This window comes from Chlorocebus sabaeus, chromosome 11 (assembly GCF_047675955.1).
Source record: "Chlorocebus sabaeus isolate Y175 chromosome 11, mChlSab1.0.hap1, whole genome shotgun sequence".
In the NCBI taxonomy this organism is placed as follows: Eukaryota; Metazoa; Chordata; class Mammalia; order Primates; family Cercopithecidae; genus Chlorocebus; species Chlorocebus sabaeus.
In genome coordinates this window covers 99,416,994-99,439,830 of record NC_132914.1, presented here as the reverse complement: position 1 = coordinate 99,439,830, position 22,837 = coordinate 99,416,994, and the positions used below count along the sequence as shown (strand labels likewise).

General features: G+C 37.8%; 2 protein-coding genes across 6 annotated transcripts in view; one reads left to right on the top strand and one right to left on the bottom strand.

The window, feature by feature from the left end:
* PARPBP (PARP1 binding protein) overlaps window positions 1-18,039 on the bottom strand; it is a 69,990-nt gene extending 51,951 nt beyond the window's left edge. For all 5 annotated transcript variants that reach the window (XM_008004433.3, XM_008004435.3, XM_073021040.1 and 2 more), the window contains exons 1-2: window positions 17,945-18,039; window positions 14,203-14,358 (exon numbers count right to left, since the gene is read on the bottom strand). In XM_008004433.3, the coding sequence (XP_008002624.3) occupies window positions 14,203-14,355 (153 nt within the window). In that variant the 5' untranslated portion in view covers window positions 14,356-14,358; window positions 17,945-18,039. The remainder of the gene's footprint in view (window positions 1-14,202; window positions 14,359-17,944) is intronic.
* Window positions 18,040-18,079: 40 nt separating this feature from the next.
* The window catches only part of NUP37 (nucleoporin 37), a 47,273-nt gene continuing 42,515 nt past the window's right edge, over window positions 18,080-22,837 (top strand). Inside the window, exons 1-2 of the mRNA XM_008004437.3 lie at window positions 18,080-18,172; window positions 19,645-19,865. Of these exons, the coding sequence (XP_008002628.1) occupies window positions 19,710-19,865 (156 nt within the window). The 5' untranslated portion in view covers window positions 18,080-18,172; window positions 19,645-19,709. The remainder of the gene's footprint in view (window positions 18,173-19,644; window positions 19,866-22,837) is intronic.

Below are 22,837 nucleotides of genomic sequence, written 5' to 3'. Positions count from 1 at the left end.
GCTGGAGTGCAGTGGTGCGATCTCAGCTCACTGCAAGCTCTGCTCCCCGGGTTGATGTCATTCTCCTACCTCAGCCTCCGAGTAGCTGGGACTACCAGGTGGCCTGCCATTACGCCCTGCTAATTTTTTGTATTTTTTAGTAGAGACGGGATTTCACTGTGTTAGCCAGGATGGTCTTGATTTCCTGACCTCGTGATCCGCCGGCCTCCGCCTCCCAGAGTGCTGGGATTACAGGCGTGAGCAACCGCGCCTGGCCAATTCTAACTACTCCTTTCTAATACACCATGAGTACTAAATATTTTTAAGTATCTATATATGGTTTATGAAATGTAATACATTGCTGTCTTCCATAGTTAAGTTCCTTTAATATTTTAGTAGTTTCCACTAACACCAAGATCTGTCCATTAATTGCATTTAAAGATAGGTGGGTATTGAAGTACGACTATAGTTCACTAGAACTAAACTACAATATAACATTTACCCAACAAAAATAGAAAGAAATTAAGTACTCCTGAATATTATTTTCTATATATTTGACCCTTTTAAATCTGCATTTTTGTACTTCCTATAATAATTAGCCACTATTACTACTCACTATCCACATTTAAGACAAAGTGTCCAACTGCCTTAAAATAAGCAGCTCTTTACTCATCTATATAAACACAACTAAAAAAATTATCCTAATTGTCCTTAGTGCAGGGGCCTGTTGTGTCATGAAAATGGAAATTAATTCTATTTCATGAAACTAGTTCAATGAATAACCAAAAAAAAAAAAAAACATCGGTAACTCTCAAACATTGGATCTATTCTCCAAATGTAGGACATATTTGTAATTTTCCTGCATTGTACCAAAAACTGCACACTTACTCCCCAACCCCACAAAGGTTGCACATCAGAAAATTTCCAAATGGTATTTAAATTAAATAAATCCAGTTATTTAGTTTTAAAACTAAACTGTTTTATCTCAAAAATTCCCAAAACTATTTTTAGTCTGACATCCTTCATGTTTAAAATAAGATTTTGTGTAATGTAAATGCACAACTTATTCTTACCCTTTTGACTATAACTAGTTGAAGTAAAACTATGCAAGCTCTTGATCTTGTGAGAAAAAGTTTTGACTAGATTAACAGTGTTTATACTGGGATTGTAAAAACATTTTAAATCCAAATAAAAATGCACTCCAGATATCAGTTTTCATGATCAGGTGCCCACCATGACAGCATATTCTATTATTCAAACCAGTAACAACTGATTGAGAGAGTCTGTGGTCAAATCAGAAAATATTTTGCTAGGAAAACATGCCAGCTGGCTAATATATGAAGGAAGTTCAAAATGTTCAGCACTTTAATTCTCTGATGGACATAAGAAGGACTGTATTTCACAAGAATAAAATGAGAAAAGCAAGAGTTACACATTTTCCAAAGCATTTGTACTCTGTACATTATATCATATATTTCTAATAATTCAAAATTTTAAAACTTTACATTTTTAATTGACTAGATGTTTTGTTGTCATTAGAGAAAAGATAGGTCTACTTAAGAGCACTAATGGGCTATGTGACCTTGGGTAAGATACTGAAACCCTTCAGTCAGTTTCCTTGGTTATAAAATGAGATTACACAGATTAAATAACACCTGACAAATGACAGGTAATCAAAAATGTCAATTTCCTTTCTCTTCTCCTATTTAAAGGAAAATCATTGTTTTGAGGGGAAAGAGTGGTGATAAAATGTAATACAATTTTAAAAACCTGTTTCTTCTTGTTAGATCACAGTTATATCATTTTCAAATCTGACAGTCAATTACAGGTACTTTAACTGCTTTCCATAAAGGTATAAAATTAATACCTTCATCTGCTTTATGCAATGGAATATTGTAAGTTTCTCAATAAGACAATTTAAGGCAAAAAAAAAAATAGCCTCTATTAACACGATTGTCAGTCAGATGCAAACTAAGAAGCTAATTCCAAAGAAAGAAAGCCAAAATATTATTTGCCACCTAATGAAGTCATATACATTTGTCATATAATGAGTCAAAAGTCCTCAATGAATCTATAAAGGTTAAATCTTTAGGAGCTCCCAGCATGAGCAACGCAGAAGACGGGTGACTTCTGCATTTCCAACTGAGGTACCAGGTTCATCTAACTGGGGCTTGTTGGACAGTGGGTGCACAGCACGGAGACTGAGCCAAAGCAGGGAGGGGCATTGCCTCACCCGGGAGGCGCAAGGGTCGGGGAATTCCCTTTCCTAGCCATGGGAAGCCATGACAGACGGTACCTGGAAAATTGGGACACTCCCACCCTAATACTGCGCTTTTCCAACGGTCTTAGCAAACTGCACACCAGGAGATTACATGCTGCGCCTGGCTTGGAGGGTCCCAGGCCCACGGAGCCTGGCTCACTGCTAGCACATCAGTCTGAGATCGAACTGCAAGGCGGCAGCAAGAAATGGGGAAAAGATTCCCGATTTAATAAATCGTGCTGGGAAAACTGGCTAGTCATATGTAGAAAGCTGAAACTGGATCCCTTCCTTACACTTTACACAAAAATTAATTCAAGATGGATCAAAGACTTAAATGTTAGAACTAAAACCATAAAACCCCCAGAAGTAAACCTAGGCAATACTATTCAGGACATAGGCATGGGCAAGGACTTCATGACTGAAACACCAAAAGCAATGGCAACAAAAGCCAAAATAGACAAATGGGATCTAATTAAACTAAAGAGCTTCTGCACAGCGAAAGAAACTACCATCAGAGTGAACAAGCAACCTACAGAATGGGAGAAAATTTTTACAATCTACCCTTCTGACAAAGGGCTAATATCCAGAATCTACAAAGAACTTAAACAAATTTACAAGACAAAATCAAACAACCCCATCAGAAAGTGGGCAAAGGATATGAACAGACACTTTTCAAAAGAAAGACATTTATGCAGCCAACAGACACATGGAAAAATGCTCATCATCACTAGTCATCAGAGAAATGCAAATCAAGACCACAATGAGATACCATCTCACACCATTTAGAATGGCAATCATTAAAAAGTCAGGAAACAACAGGTGCTGAAGAGGATGTGGAGAAATAGGAACATTTTTACATGGTTGGTGGGAGTGTAACCTAGTTCAACCATTGTGGAAGACAGTGTGGCGATTCCTCAAGGATCTAGAGCTAGAAATACCATTTGACCCAGCCATCCCATTACTGGGTATATACCCAAAGGATTATAAATTATGCTGCTATAAAGACACATGCACAACGTACGTTTATTGTGGCACTATTCACAATAGCAAAGACTTGGAACCAACCCAAATGTCCATCAATGATAGACTGGATTAAGAAAATGTGGACATATACACCATGGAATACTATGCAGCCGTAAAAAAGGATGAGTTCATGTCCTTTGTAGGGACATGGATGAAGCTGGAAACCATTATTCTGAACAAACTATCGCAAGGACAGAAAACCAAACACTGCATGTTCTCACTCATAGGTGGGAATTGAACAATGAGAACACATGGACACAGGAAGGGGAAAATCACACACTGGGGCCTGTCATGGGGTAGGGGGATGGGGGAGGGATAGCATTAGGAGATGTACTTAATGTAAATGACAAGTTAATGGGTGCAGCATACCAACATGGCATATGTATACATATGTAACAAACCTACACATTGTGCACATGTACCCTAGAACTTAAAGTATAATAAAAAAAAAAATTTAGCAGGATAAAACTGCTAGAGAGGCATTGTATAATTCAAGCTAAAAAATTTTTCCCCTCAAAAAACATGCTAAAAACCTAAAATGTAAAGGGTATTTTAATATATCTTTTCTTTTCTCCCACTTTAACAGTTAAGAAAAAACAAATATGCCATTAGACAGACTAACAACTCTACTAGGTATTCAAAAGTTTTACTGTAGTCAAATTCAATTGTAAGAATTATACTTTAAGACTTATTTTCTCAAACTTTAGAGAATTAAAAACCTACGTGGTGGCTCACGCCTGTAATCCCAGCACTTTGGGAGGCCAAGGTGGGTGGATTACGAGGTCAGGAGATGGAGACCATCCTGGCTAACATGGTGAAACCCCATCTCTACTAAAAATACAAAAAATTAGCCGGGCATGGTGGTGGGTGCCTATAGTCCCAGCTACCCGGGAGGCTGAGGCAGGAGAATGGTGTCAATCGGGAGTTTGCAGTGAGTGGAGATTGCGCCACTGCACTCCAGCCTGGGCAAAGAGCAAGACTCTGTCTCAAAAAAAAAAAAAAAAAAAAAAAAAAAAGACAACAAGAGAGAAACCTAAATAGAGCTCAAACACAGGATAAAAAATATAAGCAATAGATATACACAACCAACTCTATCTACTTTTAACTACTATATGCTACTCATGAATGCACCTGCAGACATATATGTATGTTGTTTCATATCGTTGAGTACTTGGAAGTCTGAGCACAGTTGAGGATGCCTAAGCTAACTCTGTATGTGGAAAGTTGAAATAAAACTGAACTACAACCCGCCACACCACTACACATGTGCACACACATAAAAGAACTGTGAAAAGCTCAGTTGAAACTCACCTCTTCTTTCCCACCCAGAGTCTGAACTTTCACACTGAATTAAGTGAATCAGCAAGTAGAAAATTAGCAAGTAGAGACACTGAGTGACTGCTACATAGACAAATCCTGAAGAAAAACTGATTTGGATTGAGTATTTCAGTATGTCAAAATTTTTACAATGAGGGTTAAATGTTTTTCAGAGTATATTTCGCTTAGCTTGTTGATAAAATCTATTTATTTCTTTAGAAGTAATTCATAAATAAATGAAAGGAGGTGATTTGAATATAATCTGATTCCAGAAAAACACCCTTCAATCACTATACAAGACTGATTCTGAAAAATGGCCTCAATTCCTCTCTCATTATTTTCCAGTGTATGGTCACCAAGGTTTAACCCTTAGCTAGTCTATTTATTCAATATTCTCAAATCCATCATTTACCTTAGTACTATTTCTTCACACTACTAAAGAGGAATGAATTAAAATAAAAATAGGCTATCTAGCTTAGGTGACTGAGTGAACAAGGCACATGCCAGTACGACTAAGAGTATGAATGGGAAAGTAAGTTGACAAAGCAAACAATGTGCTCTATTTAAAAACTGATGTGGGAGTGACTTCATCTCGGAAAAAAAAAAATGATGTGGGAAACAGTACAGGGACATCAAGGTAAAGATGATCCTACTAGATTTAAGACTCAGTAGAATGGTATCTCACATAAATGCAGGTACAACAGTGTAAGGGAAATGCATCCAGTTAAAGTAGGTAAAATGGAGAAAAGGTAAAATTTGTAGGTAAAACTAGAAGATACTGAAAGAATTAAGATCACTCCACCCCCAAATTATGCCACCTGGTAAAATGAAAATCTAGGCTAAAAGTACTTGAAAAACAGCAGGTGCAAAATGATCACTATGAACTTCCTTCTGTTTATTCAAAGCAGAAGACAAAAATTCCCATGTAAAAGATATCCTCTTTATACAAGTAACAGTCTTATCATCAAGGAGTGTTAAGCTGAGATCCAGGGAAATCTATACAAACAAACCTTATTAAACTAATCTTTATTTCCTGGCCACTACTACATCCAATTAAACACCCTAGGCCAAGTTCCTTTGCCTTGTCACATTTTCATTTTACTACTCTTTCTCCGATTCAGTATATAAGTGCTCAACTCTAACTTGTCTTTTGGTCTTCATTTCCTTATGCATATTCCTGTGCCATGTAATACTCATATTAAAGTTGTATGATTTTCTCCTGTTGATCTGTCTTATGTCAATTTAATTCTCAGGCCCAGCCAAAAAACCCTAAAAGGGTGGAGGTAAAATTTTGCCTCCCTTTCAGTACCAACAAAATTTATAACAAAGAGAATATCTAAAATACATATAGAAATATTCCAAATAAGAAAGAGGTCAGACACAGTGGCTCATGCCTGTAATTCCAGCACTTTGGGAGGCCAAGGTAGGCGGATCCCTTGGGCCCAGGAGTTCAAGACCAGCCTGGGCAACATGGAGAAACCCTGTCTCTATAAAAAATAAAAGAATTAGCTGGGCATGGTGGTACATATCTGTAGTCCCAGCTACTTGGGAGGCTGATTAAAAGAATCACCTAAGCCTGGGGAGGTCGAGGTTGCAATGAACTATGATTGTGCCACTGCACTCCAGCCTGAGTGACAGAGTGAGAGCCTATCTCACCACAAAAACAAAAACAAGAGACAAAAACAACTCAATAGTAAAATAAGAAAAGGATATGAACAGAAAGTCTATGAGGAGAATACCTACCTACTGGCCTCATAAAATGAGTTTGAAAGTGTTCCCTCTTCTGCATGCTTTTGGAAGAGTTTGAGAGAAGGATTGGTATTAGTTCTTTAAATGTTTGGTAGAATTCAGCAGTAAAGCCACTAGGTCCTGGGCTTTTCTTTAATAAAAGACTTCTTATTACTGATTCAATGTCCTTACTTTTTATTAGTCTATTCAGATTTCCCATTTCTTCATGATTTAGTCTTGGTAGATAGTACGTGTCAAGGAATTTATCCATTTCTTCTAGGTTATCCAATTTGTTGGCATACAAATTGTTCATAGTAGTCTTTTATGGCCTGTTTTATTTCTGTGGTATCAGTTATAATGTATCTTTTTTCATTTCTGATTTTTTTTTTTTTTTAGTCTTGTCTTTTTTCTTAGTTTACCTAAAGGTTTGTTGATTTTGTTTATCTTTTCAAAAAGCCAACTCTTAGCTTCATTGATCTTTACTATTGGTTTTTTGGTCTCTATTTCATTTATTTCTGCTCTCATCTTTATTATTCCTTTCCTTCTGCTAAGTTTGGGCTTAGTGTATTGTTCTTTTCCTAGTTTCTTTTGGTTTAACGTTAAGTTTATTAAAGATCTTTTTAAAAAAAAAATGGAGGTGTTTATTGCTGTAAGCTTTCCTCTTAGAATTGCTTTTGCTCCATCCCATAGGTTATGGTATGCTGTACTTCCATTTTTTTAAGGTTTTTTAAATTTCCTTTTAATTTCTTCTTCGAATCATTAATTTCCACGTGTTTGTTAATTTTCCAAAATTCTTCCTGTTACAGATTTCTAGTTTCATACCACTGTAATCAGAATACTCGGTATGATTTCAATTTTCTTAAATTTGTTAAGACTTGTTTTGTGGGCTAACATATGATCTATCTTGAAGAATGTTCTGTGTGAACTAAGAACTCTTCCAAAAAAATGAAAAGGAAATACTTCCAAACTCATTTTATGAAACAAGCATGACCTGGATACCAAAGCCACACTAGGACACTGCAAGAAAAAAAAAAATTGGAGGACAATATCCATAATGAACACATATGCAAAATTCCTCAACAAAATACTAGGAAGCCAAATTAAACAGCACATTAAAAGGATCACTCATGATGATAAAGTCAGATTCATACCAGGGATGGTTCAACATACACAAATCTATAAACAAAATATGGCACATAACAGAATGAAGGACCAAACACTATGATCATCTCAAAAGATACAGAAAAAAAAATCTGACTAAATATCCTCTCATCATCAAAACTGTCAACACATTAGATATAAAAGAATATACTCCAACATGAGAAAGGCCATATATGACAAACTCACAGCTAACATCATACTTAATAGTGAAAAAGTTGAAAGCTTTCCCTCTAAGATCAGGAACAAGACAAGGATGCTTACTCTTCCCACTTCTATTCAACATAGTACTAGAAGGTGTAGCCAGAGTGGTTAGGTAAGAGAAAGAAATAAAAGGCATCCAAGTTGGAAAGAAATAAGTGAAACTGTTCCTGTTTACAGATAACATGTTCTTATACATAGAAAATCATAAAGACTCCACCAAAAACTATAAGAATAAACAAATTGTGTAAAGTGGCAAGATACAAAAATAAAAATACAAAAATCAGTATCACTTCAACACATTAAAAACAATCTGAAAAAGTAATCTGGAAAATCCCATTTACAATAGCTATAAAATACAAAATTTTTACAAATAAATTTAACCAAGAAGATGAAAGATCTGTACACTGAAAACTATAAAACATGGATAAAGTAAATTAAAGAAGATACAAATACATGGAAAGTTATCCCATACTGATGAACTGGAATAATCAATATTGTTATAATGTCCATATTATCCAAAGCAATATACAGATTCAATGCAATTCCTATCAAAATTCCAATGCCATTTTTGACAGAAATAGAAAAAACAATTTTAAAATTTATATGGAACTACAACAGACCTCAAACAGCAAAAACATAGAAAAAACAATTTTAAAATTTATATGGAACTACAACAGACCCCAAACAGCAAAAACAATCTTGAGCAAAATGAAAAAAGTTGGAGGCACACACTACCTACCTTCAAAACATACTACAAAACTATGGTAATCCAAATAGCATGGTACTAGCATAAAAACATACGGTTAGACCAATGGAACAGAACTGAGAACCAAAATATATATCTACAGATTTACAGGCAATTGGCTTTCAAAAAAGGTACCAAGAACACCTAATGGGGAAAGAACAGTCTAATCAATAAATGTTGGACAACTGGGTATCTGTCTGCAGAAGAATGAAATTAGACCTTTATCCCTTTTACAAAAATCAACTCAAAATGGATTTTTTCTTTTGAACTTTTAAGTTCAGGGGTACATGTGCAGGTTTGTCATATAGGTAACTTCATGTCATAGGGGTTTGTTGTACAGATTCTTTTTTTTTTTTTTTTTTTTTGAGACAGGGTCTCACTCTGTCGCTATGCCCCAGGCTGGAATGCAATGGAGTGATTTCAGCTTACTGCAACCTCCACCTCCCAGTTTCAAGTGATTCTCCCACCTCAGCCTCCCAAGTAGCTTGGATTACAGGCACATGCCATCATGGCCTGGCTGATTTGTATATTTTTAGTAGAGACGTGGGCTTCACCCTGTTGGCCAGGCTGGTCTCAAACTCCTAACCTCAGGCGATCTGCCCGCCTCAGCCTCCCAAAGTGCTGGGATTACAGGTGTGAGCCACTGTGCCCAGCTGTAGATTAGTTTGTCACCCAGGTATTAAGCCAAGTGCCCATTAGTTATTTTTCCTGATCCTCTCCCTCCTCCCACCCGTCACACTTCAGCAGGCCCCAGTACCTGTTATTCCCCTCTATGTGTCCATTTGTTCTCATCATTTAGCTCCCACTTATAAGTGAGAATATGTGGTATTTGGTTTTCTGTTCCTGCCATTAGTTTGCTAAGGATAATGGTCTCTAGTTCCTTTTCCAACAAAGGACATGATCTCATTCCTTTTTACAGCTACATAATATTCCACGGTGTGTATGTACCACATCTTCTTAATCCAGTCTATCGTTAATGGCCATTTAGGTGGATTCCAAATCTTTGCTTCTGTCAATAGCACTGCAATAAACCTACACATGCATGCTTTTATGATAGAATGATTTCTATTCCTTTGGGTTTATACCCAATAATGAGATTGCTGGGTTAAATGGTAGTTCTGTTTTTAGGTCTTCAAGGAATCTCCACACTGCGTTACGCAATGGTTTAACTAATTTACACTCCCCCAACAGTGTATAAGTGTTCCTTTTTCTCCAGTCTTGCCGGTACCTGTTGCTTTTCTTTTGAGACAGAGTCTCGCTCCATCACACAGGCTGGAGTGCAGTGGTGCAATCTCAGCTCACTACAACCTCTGCCTCCTGGGTTCAAGTGATTCTCATGCCTCAGCTTCCCAAGTAGCTGGGAATACAGGTGCATGCCACCATGCCCAGTTAATTTTTGTATTTTTAGTAGAGATGGGGTTTCACCATGCTGGCCAGGCTCGTCTCAAACTCCTGACCTCAAGTGATCCGTCCACCTTGGCCTCCCAAACTGCTGGAATTATAGGCTTGAGCCACTGTGTCCAGTCGTCTGTTACTTTTTGATTTTTTAATTATAGTCATTCGGCTGGTGTGAGATGCTATCTTATTGTGGTTTTGACTTGCATTTTTTTTAATGATCAGTGATATTGAGCTTTTTTCATATGCTTGTTTGCCACATGTATGTCTTCTTTTGAAAAGTGTCTGTTCATATCCTTTGCCCACTTCTTTTTTTTTTTAATTTGTTTGTTTTTCCTGAGATGGAGTTTCATCCTCCTGTAGTCCCAGCTACTAGGGAGGCTGAGGTAGGAGAATGGCGTGAACCCGAGAGGCAGAGCTTGCAGTGAGCCAAGACTGTGCCACTGCACTCCAGCCTGGGAGACAGAGTGAGACACCATCTCAAAAAAAAAAAAAAAAAAAAAAAGGTGAACTTACAGAAGTAGAAAGACAATGATGGTTACTAGCCAATTTTTTGTCAATTTAAAAAACTACATTTTTTTAAAAATTAAGTGATTTGTCTAAGGTCACTCAGTCAAAAGGCTGAATTAGGTTGTGAACCCAAGCCAACTGACTCCCTAGCATTTACTCTTAGCCATAATACAAACTGCTCTGTTTTATTAACAATATATATTGAATATTTTTCCATGTCAATAAATGTACACGTACCTAAGCTATTTAATTATTGCACACTATTCTACTGGTGGTTTACAATGCTATATACAACCAACCTCCAGGTGATATATGTGTAGAATATTTCTAGTTTATTTCATTATTAAAAATGAATCTACTACAAAAAAGATACCTAAGTGATCAAATAAGCATTTAAACAAATTTTTAAACACGGTAGCTGTCCAAAAAATAAAATGAAATACGATTTTTTCTCTTTTATAATAAAATCTGACATCTAATATGGAAAGAGGGATAAAAAATGGCACTCTCTTCCATTGATGATATAAATGTAAATTCTTTTTTTTTTCTCTCTCTTTTTTTGAGATAGGTTCTCACTCTGTTGCCCAGGCTAGAGTACACTGGCGTGATCTCAGTTCACGGCAAACCTCAACCTCACAGGCTCAAGTGATCTTCTCACTTCAGTAGCTGGGACTACAGATGCACTCCACTACACCTGGCTAATTTTTGTATTTTTTTGTAGACACGAGGTTTTGCCATGTTGCCCAGGCTGGTCTTGAACTTCTGGGTTGAAGCAATCTGCCCATCCTGGATTCTCAGAGTGCTGTGATTACAGGTATGGGTCAGTGTTCCTAGCCCATAAATGTAAATTCTAACTGCCACACGCAAGATAAAAAAGTGTCTATCATGTACTACTTAAATAAGGAGCCTAAGGAACCTCTTGCTTGGTGCAAACATTTCATTTCAAGGCAAAACTATTTGTAACACAAAAGAACTTCAGTCTAAAGATCCACCAATAAATAAAATGTAGCAGTCATATTAAAGGAACATGTGAGAGTGATAAAATGAATAAATTAGATTAACTTTTCTATCAGTACCTGAAAAGATCTTGAAAATAATGTTGGATGAAAAAAAGATACAGAAAGAACTGATACTGTTATAATTTTATTTTATTTATTTATTTTTGAGGTGGAGTCTCACTCTGTCGGCCAGACTGGAGTACAGTGGCTCACTGCAACCTCTGCCTCCTGGGTTCAAGTGATAATCCTGCCTCAGCCTCCTGAGTAGCTGGGATTACAGGCACCTGCCACTATGCCCGGCTAATTTTTATATTTTTAGTAGAGACAAGGTTTCACCAAGTGGGCCAGGCTGGACTTGAACTCCTGACCTCATGTGATCTGCCGGCCTCAGTCTCCCAAAGTGATGGGATTACAGGCGTGAGCCACCGCCCCCGGCCCCATCTGTTACAATTTTAAAACAGACACACCAACAGTGCAATACGGCTAACTTAATACACAGAAAAACTTCCTGGTACAGAATACCTAAAACTACAGGAGAAAATAGAAAAAAATTTTTTAAAGCATGACTAAATAGTCTATAAAAGAGAAACTACAAAAGCTCAAAAACAAAGAGAAAGTGCCAATATAGAAGGGTAAGCAAAAGGTGGGGCTTGTGTTTGTTTCAAGGCATCTACTACTCCCTGGCACTCTAGAAACTGGTTTTCATAAACCCTGAGCGCAAAGTTTAAAGGACAAAGGAAGAGTCCAAGAAAGGTAGAAAGCTGAATCAGAGACCCTTTCTGCTCACCTCGCCACATAAAGCCAAAGCCTTCTAAAGGCAACACTCTTAATATGTCTCCTAGAAAAACAATTTGCCCAGTGGAAGGCGTTGGTGAAGAGATTTGCCAATGAAGTGATTCTAGAAGTTATTCCAGTATTGTGCTTATCTCTCTGGGTAATCTTTGCTTTGATTTTTGCCTAATAATTAATTTCTGTTGAGGTAGGGGAGAATAATCATCTAACTTGGCAGAAAATTGAAGGTTCATTCCCTGGAGAGGGTGAAAAAGAGTCTCTAGATCAAAGAGTACAACTGAGGGGCTCAGCTTGATCTCTCTGATGAAGTCAACTGTCTGGTATCTGAGCATCATATTCTTCTTATGGCTATTAGTTTACATGTATTTGTATGATCCTCTACTTAATGTTTGCCTTATCTGCTAGGTAATATGCTTCATGACGGCAGGAGTCAAGTCTGGTTTTGCTCACCGTTTTAACCCCAACACATATCACAATGCCTGGCATATAGTAGAAGTTCAAAAACAGAAAAAGAGAAAAAAGTAATTAGTGGAGGGAAGGAGATTAACATTTATTTAAACAGCTGTATTGGCCTTTTTACTGTTCCTGGAACATTACAGGCATAGTCCCACCTCAGGGCTGCTACACCTGCTCCTCCCTTTGCCTGAGATAGACCCTTCCCATAAAAATCCCCATGGCTAATGACTTCCCCTCTTTCAAATCTTTGCTCAAATAGTACTTTCCAGATGAGGCCTTCCCTGACCACCTTATTTCAAATTCCAACAACCCTTTTATCCCAAACTCTGCATATTCCTTAGTTGCATCTGTTTTATTCTTTTCTGTATGTTCATTATGTACATATTAATAACGCTATTATTAATAGCATTTATTATGTCCTAAAAGACTAAATATCTTACAGTACTAGCTGTCTCTCCCTAGAAGGTTCACTCTATAAGAACAGAGACTTCTTTCATTACTGTATTCCCAATTTTTACAATGATGTCTAACACACAGTAAAAACTCAGTATTTGTTCAAAAAATGACTATATAAAGTAAAATAACATTTTGTCATTGTTTCAGAGATTCAAAATTTATCTTAACATGCATTGTTTAAAATATGCAAAACTGCCAACTATTCTTGGGTAGAAAACACTATCCCTGTTTTAAGATTTTATACTTTTTAAGTGTTAAAATATTCTTCCTTTTTCAAAATGATGATCATAGTATATAGTAACTATTTTTTCTCAATGGCCTTATTTGCAAAAATGAGAAATGATTAAAATCTGTCAGTGTCTAATAATTTTTTAGAAATTTTACTGGTCTATGGAATCTAAAAATCTGGAAACTACTGACATGTAAAATTAAAACAACTCATCAGAATATCATTTCAATATCTAGACCAATAGACCCATTGAAACTAATTCTACCCTTCAAAAATCCTCTTCTCTAGTCAAGCCGGTATCTTTCCCAAAGTCAAACCATGACTTTGATTCCCCTGAACCCTTCTTCTGAACTGACTTTCCTCATCATGCCTCCTCTACAGCCTTCTCTTCCTTTATCTAAAATCCATCTAATATCACAAAGCTGTTCCTTACCACTCTACCCTACATTCATCCTTTTCTCATCTGAACACCTCCAGCCCTTTAGCTAGGGCTTAATTCCAAACACTAGTCTGGCTCAAGCTACGTAAGTAAGAATCACTTTGTGGAAATTTTTTAAAGGCAGTTTCCAGCATCTCAGTGCAGATCAGAATTTCCAGGATTGGGGTACAAGAGCCAGTAGTTTTTAAAGTTTAGGGAACAAAGAAAGTCTTATTAAATAAAAATAATTTGACCACAATAATAGTTACATGTTTATCCTGAGTCTTCCTATTAAACAACAAATGTGCATGTCCCATGTATAATCATACATATGAAGAGTCTAATTTTGAAATAATTCATTTCAAATTCAACTGTAACATTCTGACACACATACACAGAGGCATTTGTGAAAATGGTGTATTATCATAGAAGGGCACATATTGTAAGGAAATTAATATTCTTAAGTTTATTCAAATGGGCAGCAATGAAATTTTGCTTTAAAAAAACAAGTTAACCTAAATATAGTTTACCAACCTGTTTGTTGTTCTCTGCCATAGAAAGCTGCAATGCCAAGAGCATGGAGTCTGCACCACATAGCGTAGTTCTCTCAGAGTTACAAAGAGCACGCCAGTTCTTTCGAAACTCTTTAATCATATCCAGGACAGACTTCTGATTAAGCACAGCCATTATCTTAAAGTAGGACAGAATACAAAGTTAAAGTACCTTATGTTAACTGGAAATTAACATTTAACATGTATAGGCAAGCACAGATAGAGAAAAATATATAGTGAATGAGAGGTCATTTCATATTTACCAAGATTGCTTTTAATTACATTTAGGAAAACAAAATAATACAATTTCTGCTCAATCATATTTCCCTTCCCTTTGGTTTCTTAAGCCAAACCTTTTGAAAGAACAAAATGCAGCCTTCAATTCTGAAAATTCACACAAAAACAGACAGGCAAATTTACTGCAAACTTATAATTACAAACATAACTAATTAAAGTTGTATTTAAATATATATATTTGTTTTGAGATAGGTAATATCTGATAAATTGGGAAAAAAAAAAAAAACAAAAAACTAAAAAGCCAATTTCTTCCCATCCTACATTGTCCCAAAAGAGGTGGCCTATTTTTCTACCTGTTTGAATCTGGACCAGCCTCGTGACTTGATTTAACCAATAGAATGTGGCAAGAATGACGCTGTGGGAGTTCTGAGCTTAGGCCTTAAGTGGCATGTGCAGAAGTACTAATACAATAGGCCTGAATGCTCTCCTTTGAAGCTGGAGTTCAGTCTGGGAACTTAGATTTCAGGAGCGTTTCCAGTAAGAGTGGTTCACTGGGCTAAATTGTTCATTCAAACAATATAGTTTATGCTAAACACTTGCGAGTCTGGAATTTTGGTACATGTCAGACAGTGGATGCCTTTGCACTTAGCCCCCAATAAAAACCCTGGGCATGGAGTCTCTAATAAGCTTCCCTGGTAGATAATTCACATGTGTTGTCACAACAGGTTACTGGAGGAATTGTGTCCTGCGTGACCACCAGAGTATCACCTAGCAGTGTCCCACCCAAACTGCTGATCCACAGAATCAGAAGGAAAGGGTTATTTTAGAACCTTAACTTTTGAAATGGTTTATTACACTGTACTACATAACCAATAAAATAACTAATATTTAGGAGCTTACTTGGTGGAGATACTTTTCAAAAGCTTAATATTGATTACCTCACTCAATTCTCACAAGTGTCCAATAAGACAGGTCTGTTACTATCCTCATTTTACCTAATATCCTCCATGTCACTCAGCTTGTAAGTGGACAAACAGCGTAAACTTAAGACGTCTAACTCTATAAGCTGTGTTCCTAAAGCATCATATTAATAACTTCTGATGCACACAAAAGCCTTTCAAAATAATTTGAGGCAGTGCCATTGTTTCACGTACCCAAGACTACATAAGGCATCCAATTCCTTTCTCTGAGTTTACAGACATGCCTGCTAAAAGTTTTTTTCCTACTTTAGGTACTCAAGTCTAGGCATACTCACATGCCCATCATCTTATTTTGGGCATTTTCCTGCACTCATTCCATTTCCTGACTCCTGCTATGCATTTCTTCTATTTTTATGTGGCATAAACAGAATTCTAGATATTTACTGGCATCTTTGGTTTGTATAATCAAGAACAAAGACATATGCCACTTGCAAAATAATTAAATTATAGATACAATCTATGATGCAACTTAAAGATACAGGTAGAAAAATCAGAGATTAATTATTTACATAAATGCAAATCCTAGTAAATAGCTAAGAGTTGTATTTCTCTTCAAAAAATCACCCTCATCTCTTGAAAGAAAAAAAAAGTAAGTGTCAGCTTCAGTGACATGGTCACTTTGCCTGAAATAAATTTTTAGGAGTAAATTACTTACCAGCATTATCTAAAGGTCATATTATGAGATTTGATTGCTATGAATGAAGACTCACTTGGGAATTAGACTATTCTGAAATGTGGCTCCACCACTTACTGGCTGCGAGATCTTGGCCAAGTTATATCACCTTTCCCTGTCTCAGCTTCCTCATAATGAAAATGAAAACCCTATCCCATAGGGTTTTATGACGAGTAAACAACGTAAACACAAGTAAAGCTTTTAGAACAGTGCCTGGCATGTATAAAAGCACATTAACTATTATCACGCATTATGAGTTTCTAAGTTGTTTTGAGTTAAAAGTAAAAGAGCATTGGCCTGGCATGGAGGTTCACACCTGTAATCCCAGCACTTTGGGGAGCCGAGGCTCACCTGAGGTTAGGAATTCGAGACCAGGCTGGCCAACATGGTGAAATCGTGTCTGCTAAAAATTAGTTGGGTGTGGTGGCACGTGCCCCAGCTACTCGGGAAGCTGAGACAGGAGAATTGCTTGAACCAGGGAGGCGGAGGTTGCAGTAAGCCAAGATAGCACTACTATACTCCAGCCTAGGTGACAGAGTAAGATTCCGTCTTAAAAAAAAAAAAAAAAAAAAAAAGCATTACTATGGTGACAGAAAACCAATAGTCTCATTCAGGGATCAGCTAACTTTTTCTAAAGGAACAAACAGTAAATATTTGAGGCAGGCACAACTACTCATTTTGACCTTCTAGTGTGAAAATAGCCACGGACATACATAAACAAACAAATAAGCACAGCTGTGCTACAATAAAACTTTTTTTATGGACATTGAAATTTGAATTTCATGTAATTCTTACACATCACAAAACATTATTCATTTTTTCCCCAACCATATAAACATGTAAGACTCATTCTTAGCTAAGGAGCTGGCTGCACAAAAACAGGCAGCACAGCTAGTTTGCCAACCCCTGGTCTAGTCCCAGCTCTTCCTGTAGTTAGCTGGCTGAGGGAGCCTATGCGATAAGCTTACACGTGGTTGCCTAGGTGGATGCATCATTATACAGAAATACTTGCCTTCCAGTCCCTTGTGAGGAGTCAATGAGACAATAAATATGCCAGCACTCTGAATGGCAGGCTGCACTATACAAGAAAAAAAAAAAAACAGTAGCCAAAGGCAGCAGCGATAACACTTGTTTTTAAAAAATTGGATTCCAAGCTGCTCTAGAGCAAAAACTGTGAGACAAAAAATTGTCACTGGGCAGGCAGTGTGAAATGGTTGAAAGAACTACATTTTCCAGTCAGATATCACTTCCAGGCTCCCCCATTTATGACCTGTAGTCCTTCGGTATTTAAAATCTCTAATGAGCATAAGTTTCTTCACCTGCAAAACCAGGAAGGGAATTCCTACCTCACAGAATGAGACGTCAGTGCAACGAGTACACAACCCACCTAGTGCCAGGCATTTAGTGGGTGCTCAATTAAAAAACTGCACTCAACATCATTATCAGTGTTAGAGTGCAAGTCCCAAAGGTTCCTTGGGAAGCTGTAACTAATCAGGAGTAGGAGAAAGTTGAGGAATTGGAGTCTGCGTGCATAGTGGGACTAGAATCCTGATTTCCTGCCTAACTAATGGAAGTTAAGCAGGCCTCTATCGGCCTGTCTTCCAAGCTGCAGACGAACCCTCAGGACCTTCCAGCTCCATCGCTAGATACTGTGAACTTCACCTACAGCCCCCAGGCCCAACCAGACTCGAGAGCGAAGTCACTGCACCATAACACTTCGGTCCCACAGCACTTTGCTACGACCGGGTATTATAGAGCAAAACACCCTCAAAAGCCACAGCCTGAAACATCACTTAAAAATGCGACAGTGCGAATGGGGCAGACGCGAGATTTACCTGGTTAGGGGTAGACCCGAAGACGTACGCTTGAGCTTGCGGAAAGTTCCCCCAAGGACAGCCCTCCCACGGCCGCCTCAGTCGCCGCTGAATACATTTCAAACCTCGCGGGAGACCTCGGGAGCCAATCGCTGTGCTCGCCCTCCGACCCGGAAGCAGAGCCAGAGCGCGTCGCGGCAGCCCCCAACGAAGACCGGCTTGTCTCTGGTCGGTTCCCGGCGCTCTGCGGTGCGTATCGAGCGGGGAGCCCAAGAGGCCGCGATGCTTTTCTGCCGGCCGCCCAGCCCTGCCATTCTATCCCCAGGAGTTCTTCCTTCCCACCTCGGGCCGCGGGAGGTGGGAGCGGGGTCTTGAGGAACTCGCCTGGCCAGGGGAGAGGTGTCGGGGCTCATTGCAGGGAGTTATCTTGTTCCCTCCCTTCTTCTCTGCCCTTCTAGTTTTACAGGGGCAAGTCCTGCCGAACGTGTATGGTGAGGCCCTGGGCACTGCTTTAATGGGCAGTAGGTGTGGGAACTGCACAATATCCTGACCTCGAATCTCTTGCACTTCCTATACCTCTCTGCCTCCATGTCCATAACACTTGCTGGTCACCCTTAACAAGTTTCCAGTCCCGGATGTCCATTCCTAAGGTTACTAGTTTATAAGCGTCTCGAGGTGGGACTCATCTGATTCTCAGTAGATACTGTTAAGGTACTTGATATGTTTGTTACTGAGCCCGTCTGTTTTCAGGACAACGCTTGTGTCGAATTTTTTAAAAAACCAAAAACTCTAAAACCCGTAATTCTCCTGTGGGAATGCTACTTCCAGAGTGCACACTAGTCCCTGACGGTTAAAGTCTTGTGCCTAGTTTTAAGAATATTACTATTTTAAATTTTATTATAAGTTCCGGGATACGTGTGCGGGACGTGTAGGTTTATTACAAAGGTAAACGTATGCTATGGTGGTTTGCTGCGCTTGTCAACCCATCACCTAAGTATTAAGCTCCACATGCATTAGCTATTTATCCTGATGCTCTCCCTTCCCCCAGCCCCCCAACATTATTTTTGTATCACAAATTTTGGCACTCCTTACAACAGATCCTGTATTTTGTATCTGTTTATATTGTAGCCCTTTTCACGTTGAGTCATAACTATCGTGGTCTCCTTTAAGCCAGAAGGCTGTTTTTTTCTTCATTAGCACTGGTTCTCCACACACAATGAAGTCTTCCAATTCCTGGCCCTGCTTACAAGCTTGGCAAGTTAGTTAACCTACTGAAGCTACAGTTTCTCCATCTGCAAAATGGAGACCAGAGGTAGTACCTGCCTTTAGATTTGTACAGATACTAGATGTGGTCATGTCAGTAAAATCCTTAATGTGGCACCTGCAAATAGTGGTTCATAAAAGTTATTTTTATTAACATATTTGCTATTAAAATGATTCCATCTTCAGATGGAATACTTTTTGTTTTAGATAATCTAAACAGAACTTTATGGTGTTTTTGTCTGCTAGAATCACAGATACGGGAAAAAGCTATAGAGCCAATGTGGAACCATTAATAACTAGATTTAATATTTTTCCTTCAGTTTCTGTCCCTTGATAAGTACTTTAAATGTTTCTTTTGAGCTTTCTGTCTCATTGTAACACCACAACCTTATTTTGATGCATTTGCTTAATGACTAACACTTCAACCATTCTAATTGTACCTGTGCTGTAATCCACAGTTTCGTGACCTTGTCCAGTAGAAGGCTATTTAATTTTCACAACTGCTTGAATTTTGACATACAAGATGAAGCAAGATGCCTCAAGAAATGCTGCCTACACTGTGGATTGTGAAGATTATGTGCATGTGGTAGAATTTAATCCCTTTGAGAATGGGGATTCAGGAAACCTAATTGCATATGGTGGCAATAATTATGTGGTCATTGGCACGTGTACGTTTCAGGTTAGTCTACAAAACTGCACCGAATGACAGTGAACATATTTCACTGATAACAGAACTTACACAAACCAAATCTAAACTTTGAAAGTATATTGAGTTTGAATGTTAAAAAAAAAAAAAAGATAACACCCATAGTGAAAGATGTTCCCAGTTATATGTGCCTGAGATTTATGTAAACATTATATAGATAGTGAAAAAGAATAGTATGAGGCTTCTCTTTTGCTTCATGATCATTAATGGAATATTCTGATAACTGAAGGCTATGATTAACTGAACAATAGTATGTACAGGAAAAAAAACAATATAAATGAGATCCAATTAATCACGGTTTTTCTACATCCTGCTTTGACATACGAAACCAGCTAATATTGAGAGCCTGGAAAATGATCTTCCAGGAGATTTTATAGCTTTTATAATATTCAGCTTTCCTATTAGTATGCTGTCATACTTTTTGTGCATCTGAAGTATGCAGAGTATGGAGTCTTATTAATTGAGGAGGCAGTTAAGCATAGCTATTAAGAGCGTGAATTCTAGAACTAGAATGCCTACATGTTTACTCCTGCTTTACTTACCTCTTACTAGCTATGAGACCTTGAATAAGATATTTAGCCTCTCCTGTAAAAAAGAGGAAAACAATGCTCAAATTTTAGTATGTGTAAAATTCCGAGAGGGCATCTGACAACATTGTAATCCATATATATGTTTTAGTTGCCTTTGATATGGGCAATGGTAACACTCTCAGATTTAATCACCAAAGTAACATTGCTTTGTGGTGAACATAAACCATGTTTTCGCAGAGGAAAACTAGTTTTACATGTAAGAGAGACTTTGAACAACAAAGGTTCAAGCGTCAGGACTATCTGGCTAATCCTTTGTCAGAATATTATTATTTTTTTATTATTATTATTATTATTTTTGAGACAGTCTTGTTTGGTCGCCCAGGCTGGAGTGCACTGGTGTGACCTTGGCTCACTACAGCCTTCATCTCCTGGGTTCAATTGATTCTCCTGCCTCAGCCTCCTGAGTAGTTGGGATTACAGGCATGCGCCACCACACCCAGCTAATTTTTGTATTTTTAGTAGGAGGTTTCATGATGTTGGCCAGAGTGGTCTCGAACTCCAGACCTCATGTCATCTGCCCACCTTGGCCTCCCAAAGTGCTGGGATTACAGGTGTGAGCCACCCTTCCTGGTCTATCAGAATATTATTAATAGAACTGTATTTCTCAAATTATAATTAATACGGTAATTTGGAAGTGTCCAATTTTCTAAGGTTTAAAATAACTATCACTAAAGTGATATTATATCATTATAAATGTTATTTCCTCCTTTACTGAAAAGGCAATTCTGTATCTTTTTTTTTTTTTTTTTGATATGGAGTCTTGCTGTGTCACCCAGGTTGGAGTGCAGTGGTGCGATCTCTGCTCACTGCAACCTCTGCCTCCTGACTTCAAGCGATTATCCTGCCTCAGCCTCCTGAGTAGCTGGGATTACAGGTGCATGCCATCATGCCCAGCTAACTTTTTTGTATTTTTAGTAGAGACAGGGTTTCACCATGTTGGTCAGGCTGGTCTTGAACTCCTGACCTCGTGATCCGCCTGCCTCAGCTTCCCAAAGTGCTGGGATTGCAGGCGTGAGCCATCATGCCCAGCGGCAATTCTGAGTCTTACAGTATTGTGACATCAGAAATGCAATTTGGCATTTTATAGCACAATAAATATATAAAGCTTTACAAATTGGAATATAGTCATATTTAAGAGGAAGTATGAATTAAAAGTTTCAGTTTGTTGCTGTCTGAGTAGAATATGACAGCTCCTAGGCTATTTCATACTGACTCTTTGGGTGGGGGGGTAGAAATTACTACCTTTTAGACTAAATATGACCCTCAGCCTCACTTACATGGACATGGTTTAGGATCATAAAAAGTTATATGATTAAAACAATGTTACATACTTGAAAAAGACTGAGGAAAAACCATTTGTCTAATGCAGGCCACCAATGCACAAAAGAGTAAAGCAGCCTCCTACAGGTAAAACTAATTTTTAGTTCATTACTTCTAAAATTAATAACTGAACATAAAATTGTATTCAAAAACACTGAAAAATGTTTATCTCTCATTTATGATTAAGAAATGTTGAGAGAGAAAGTCAGTGGAGAACAAATTAGGAAAAGAGAAAGGCAAAGATGAGAGAGGGAGAAGATGGGAGAAAGAAGGAAAATGACAACGTGAGAAAAAAGAACTAGTATAAACATTTGTGTTCTGTTACGTTTTATGGTCACATGTATTGTCTCAGTTGACCCTCATACCTGTGAGATTAGCAATGTAGGTCTCATGCCCAAATTACTAAGGAAAAAATTAGATTTTTATTAATTTGGACAATAGTAAACACAAATTATATTCTGCACCAGACATTGGAAATACAATTAAGTAAGTCCATTTCAAAATAAATTACTGCTTTTCTTTGAAGTTATTTTTTATCTAGCTAAACACTGTTAAACATTATTACTATTCTGTTGTCCTAGAACCTTCAAGTTCCATTGCACCCAGTTTCATACCTCTTGTCTTGAGAGAAAACTAAGTAAAGGTAAATTAAGTGGAAAGATTTCCACATTCCTGTCAGAAAGATAATCCTTATTTAAGGCTATTTAGAAAACGTTGTAGATATAGTGAATTTGAATTTCAACAAAGCATTTTTCAGAATCTCATGCTGTCCCTTTGATTATGATGGACATATGAGCTTCTGCACGATAGTACTGTTAACTGGTGTCATGTATTTGTCAGATATTCCTTAAGTGCATACTTGGTGCCAAGACATGAAAAAAGCAAGGACCGTATCCTTAAGGAAATATTTAAATATAAAGCAGAGCAATAAGAAAACTGCTATAAAAACCTTTGTTAAAGGGCAGAGGAGCATGAACATGTATGCTTGCCTAAATCAGTGTTCTTGTCCAAGTTCCACTAGAGGCCTCAATTCAC